The 5000-nt window shown below is 55.2% G+C and overlaps 1 protein-coding gene across 1 annotated transcript in view; it reads right to left on the minus strand.

Moving 5' to 3' along the window:
• LOC145340754 (kremen protein 1-like) overlaps window positions 1-5000 on the minus strand; it is a gene marked incomplete at its 3' end in the record, with an annotated part of 13602 nt that overhangs the window by 8536 nt on the left and 66 nt on the right. The window contains exon 1 of the mRNA XM_080185213.1: window positions 4862-5000. This exon is cut by the window's right edge and continues 66 nt beyond it. Within this exon, the coding sequence (XP_080041339.1) occupies window positions 4862-4934 (73 nt within the window). The remainder of the gene's footprint in view (window positions 1-4861) is intronic.

Genomic DNA, 5000 nt, shown 5'->3' on the forward strand with positions numbered 1-5000 from the left:
TAGGGAGGGGGTGTAGGGGGCTGGAGGAGGGTGTGGAGATAGGGAGGGGGTGTAGGGGGCTGGAGGAGGGTGCGGAGATAGGGAGGGGGTGTAGGGGGTTGGAGGGGGTTACAGAGATAGGGAGGGGGTGTAGGGGGCTGGAGGAGGGTGCGGAGATAGGGAGGGGATGTAGGGGGTTGGAGGAGGGTGCGGAGATAGGGAGGGGGTGTAGGGGGCTGGAGGAGGGTGTGGAGATAGGGAGGGGTGTAGGGGGGCTGGAGGAGGGTGCGGAGATAGGGAGGGGGTGTAGGGGGACTGGAGGAGGTTATGGAGACAGGGAGGGGGTGTAGGGGGGGCTGGAGGAGGGTGCGGAGATAGGGAGGGGGTGTAGGGGGCTGGAGGAGGTTACAGAGATTGGGAGGGGGTGTAGGGGGGCTGGAGGAGGTTACAGAGATAGGGAGGGGGTGTAGGGGGACTGGAGGAGGGTGCGGAGATAGGGAGGGGATGTAGGGGGCTGGAGGAGGGTGCGGAGATAGGGAGGGGGTGTAGGGGGCTGGAGGAGGGTGCGGAGATAGGGAGGGGGTGTAGGGGGGCTGGAGGAGGGTGTGGAGATGGTGGGGACAGGATTGGGGATTGGGGATAGGGAGGGGTTTATTTAAGGAGGTGGTGGATCTCTGGGTTGGAGTGGAGGTTGGGAGGTTGGTTGCCTCTCTCTGCGAGGGAGCTGTAACCCCCGGCGAGGTTCTTGTGTTGTGGTTTCTTGTGTTGAGGCTGTCCCTTGATGTCGGCTGGAGGCAGGGAGGGAGGGAGAGCGGAGATTCGAACCAGCCCCGCTCCCGGAGAGAGAGAGAGAGTGGCTTTGTAGTGGCAAATTCTCACTTTCATCTGGATGCTGGGGGCTGCAGTGATCCTCCTTCAAAAGACTGACTTCAGATGGCTTCCAACTCCCTCTCCCAGTCCCAACCCCTTCTGAAAGAGGCGTCTGTTCGCAAACTCCCGCAAGATCCGACTCGAAACTCTCTCGTTTGTCCCTTGCCCTGCTCCCCAGAACCTCCTACTGCCCTACCCTTCCCTATCTCCGCACCCTCCTCCAGTCCATACATCCCTCCCTATCTCCGCACCCTTCCCTATCTCCGCACCCTCCTCCAGCCCCCACACCCCCTCCGTAACTCCGCACCCTCCTCCAGTCCATACATCCCTCCCTATCTCCGCACCCTCTCCCTATCTCTGCACCCTCTGCCTATCTCTGCACCCTCTCCCTATCTCCGCACCCACTCCCTATCTCCGCACCCACTCCCTATCTCCGCACCCTCTGCCTATCTCTACACCCCCTCCCTATCTCTACACCCCCTCCCTATCTCTACACCCTCTCCCTATCTCTACACCCCCTCCCTATCTCTACACCCCCTCCCTATCTCTGCACCCTCTGCCTATCTCCGCACCCCCTCCCTATCTCTACACCCTCTCCCTATCTCTACACCCCCTCCCTATCTCTACACCCTCTCCCTATCTCTACACCCCCTCCCTATCTCCACACCCACTCCCTATCTCCGCACCCCCTCCCTATCTCTACACCCTCTCCCTATCTCTACACCCTCTCCCTATCTCTACACCCTCTCCCTATCTCCGCACCCTCTCCCTATCTCCGCACCCACTCCCTATCTCCGCACCCACTCCCTATCTCCGCACCCACTCCCTATCTCCGCACCCCCTCCCTATCTCTACACCCTCTCCCTATCTCTACACCCTCTCCCTATCTCTACACCCTCTCCCTATCTCCGCACCCTCTCCCTATCTCCGCACCCTTCCCTATCTGCGCACCCCCTCCCTATCTCCGCACCCTTCCCTATCTGCGCACCCCCTCCCTATCTCTGCACCCTTCCCTATCTCCGCACCCTCCTCCAGCCCCTACACCCCCTCCCTATCTCCGCACCCTCCTCCAGCCCCCTACACCTCGCCCTCTGTAACCTCCTCCAGCCCCCTACAACTCCCTCCCTATCTCCACACCCTCCTCCAGTCCATACACCCCTCCCTATCTCGGCACCCTCCTCCAGCCCCCTACATCCCTCCCTATCTCTGTACCCTCCTCTAGTCCCCTACACCCCCTCCCTATCTCGGCACCCTCCTCCAGTCCATACACCCCTCCCTATCTCGGCACCCTCCTCCAGTCCATACACCCCTCCCTATCTCTGTAACCTCCTCCAGCCCCCTACAACCCCCTCCCTATCTCTGTAACCTCCTCCAGCCCCATACACCCCCTCCTTATCTCTGAGTCTCAGTATGGGCTAGCACAGAACCGATGGGCCAAATGGACTCCTATTCTGAATGGCGTTTGCAATACTAGAATCATAGTGGTTTACAGCAGGGAAACAGGCCCTTCGGCCCAACTTGTCCATGCTGCACTTTTTTTTAAACCCCTAAGCTAACCCCAATTGCCCACGTTTGCCCCATATCCCTCTATACCCATCGTACCCATGTAACTGTCTAAACACTTTTTAAAAGACAAAATTGTCCCCGCCTCTACTACTGCCTCTGGCAGCTCGTTCCAGACACTCACCACCCTCTGGGTGAACAAAATTGCCCCTCTGGACCCTTCTGTATCTCTCCCCTCTCACCTTAAACCTCTGCCCTCTAGTTTTAGACTTCCCTACCTTTGGGGAAAAGATATTGACTATCTCGCTGATCTGTGCCCCTCATTATTTTACAGACCTCTATAAGATCACCCCTCTACGCTCCAGAGAAAAAAATCCCAGTCTATCCCAGCCTCTCCCTATAACTCAATCCATCAAGTCCCGGTAACATCCTAGTAAATCTTTTCTGCACTCTTTCTAGTTTAATAATATCCTTTCTATAATAGGGTGACCAGAACTGGACACAGTATTTCCAAGTGTGGCCTTCCCAATGTCTTGTACAACTTCAACAAGACGTCCCAACTCCTGTATTCTGACCGATGAAACCAAGCATGCCCAATGCCTTCTTCATCACTCTGTCCACCACTTTCAAGGAGCTATGAACCTGTCCCCCTAGATCTCTCTGTTCTGTAACTCTCCCCGACCATTAACTGAGTAAGTCCTGCCCTGGTTCGATTGACCAAACTGCATTGCCTCGCATTTATCTAAATTAAACTGCATCTGCCATTCGTCAGCCCACTGGCCCAACTGATCAAGATCCCATTGCAATCGGAGAGAACTTCCTTCACTCTCCACCAATCTTGGGGTCATCTGCAAACTCACTAACCGTGCCTCCTGTATTCTCCACCAAATCATTAATATAAATGACAAATAACAGTGGGCCTAGCACCGATCCCTGAGGCTGGGCACAGGCCCCCAGTTTGATAAAACAACCCTCTACAGCCAGCCTCTGGCCGTCCGTCGAGAAGCTTTCTCCTGATCGCTGCCCCTCTGATGCCTCTCCTGTTTGCAGTGGGGGTGCTGATGGGGCCAACGAACACATCGTAATCCAACTTGCACCGACAGAGACTTCACTCCAACAGTGAGCAATGCCAAAGGAGATTGGCTAACACACTTTAAATGTCTCATATGCCCCCCCCTCACAGCCCACTCATTACCCACTCACCTTCAAACTTCATCATCAACCTGAAACAGTCTTTACAGGAAGGGACAGCGAACTTCTGACTGAGGTTACCAAATTTACAGGGAAATGCAATTGAACTCCAACTGACCCCTCCCCAATATTTGCAGAGGCCAGAATAACTTCACCCTGCATTACAACCTGCCGTGAATACTCTGTCACTTTCCCTCTGGGAAGAGGTGTACTGCACAGGGTAGAGGGGGGTTTACTCTGTATCTAACCCCGTGCTGTACCTGTCCTGGGAGTGTTTGATGGGGGGACAGTGTAGAGGGAGCTTTACTCTGTATCTAACCCCGTGCTGTACCTGTCCTGGGAGTGTTTGATGGGGGGACAGTGTAGAGGGAGCTTTACTCTGTATCTAACCCCGTGCTGTACCTGTCCTGGGAGTGTTTGATGGGGGGACAGTGTAGAGGGAGCTTTACTCTGTATCTAACCCCGTGCTGTACCTGTCCTGGGAGTGTTTGATGGGGGGGACAGTGTAGAGGGAGCTTTACTCTGTATCTAACCCCGTGCTGTACCTGTCCTGGGAGTGTTTGATGGGGGGACAGTGTAGAGGGAGCTTTACTCTGTATCTAACCCCGTGCTGTACCTGTCCTGGGAGTGTTTGATGGGGACAGTGTAGAGGGAGCTTTACTCTGTATCTAACCCCGTGCTGTACCTGTCCTGGGAGTGTTTGATGGGGGGACAGTGTAGAGGGAGTTTTACTCTGTATCTAACCCCGTGCTGTACCTGTCCTGTGATGGGGGACAGTGTAGAGGGAGCTTTACTCTGTATCTAACCCCGTGCTGTCGCTGTCCTGGGAGTGTTTGATGGGGGGACAGTGTAGAGGGAGCTTTACTCTGTATCTAACCCCGTGCTGTACCTGTCCTGGGAGTGTTTGATGGGGGACAGTGTAGAGGGAGCTTTACTCTGTATCTAACCCCGTGCTGTACCTGTCCTGGGAGTGTTTGATGGGGGGACAGTGTAGAGGGAGCTTTACTCTGTATCTAACCCCGTGCTGTACCTGTCCTGGGAGTGTTTGATGGGGGGACAGTGTAGAGGGAGCTTTACTCTGTATCTAACCCTGTGCTGTACCTGTCCTGGGAGTGTTTGATGGGGGGACAGTGTAGAGGGAGCTTTACTCTGTATCTAACCCCGTGCTGTACCTGTCCTGGGAGTGTTTGATGGGGGACAGTGTAGAGGGAGCTTTACTCTGTATCTAACCCCGTGCTGTACCTGTCCTGGGAGTGTTTGATGGGGGGGACAGTGCCTCAGACCCTTTCCCGTGTAACGACAGAGGGGATACACTCACCTTGCTCCCCGAGGCTGAGAACGCTGTGTAGGTAAATCTCCAGAACGATCGTGATCTGTAACTTCCAACTCATCTTTGCTCTGTATCAGAGCCAGCACTGTGGGAGAAGCAACGAGGGAGAGTGAGAGAATGTGGCAGA

Source organism: Carcharhinus amblyrhynchos, unplaced genomic scaffold (assembly GCF_965287045.1).
Source record: "Carcharhinus amblyrhynchos unplaced genomic scaffold, sCarAmb.v2.hapA chromosome_1386, whole genome shotgun sequence".
Lineage (NCBI taxonomy): Eukaryota > Metazoa > Chordata > Chondrichthyes > Carcharhiniformes > Carcharhinidae > Carcharhinus > Carcharhinus amblyrhynchos.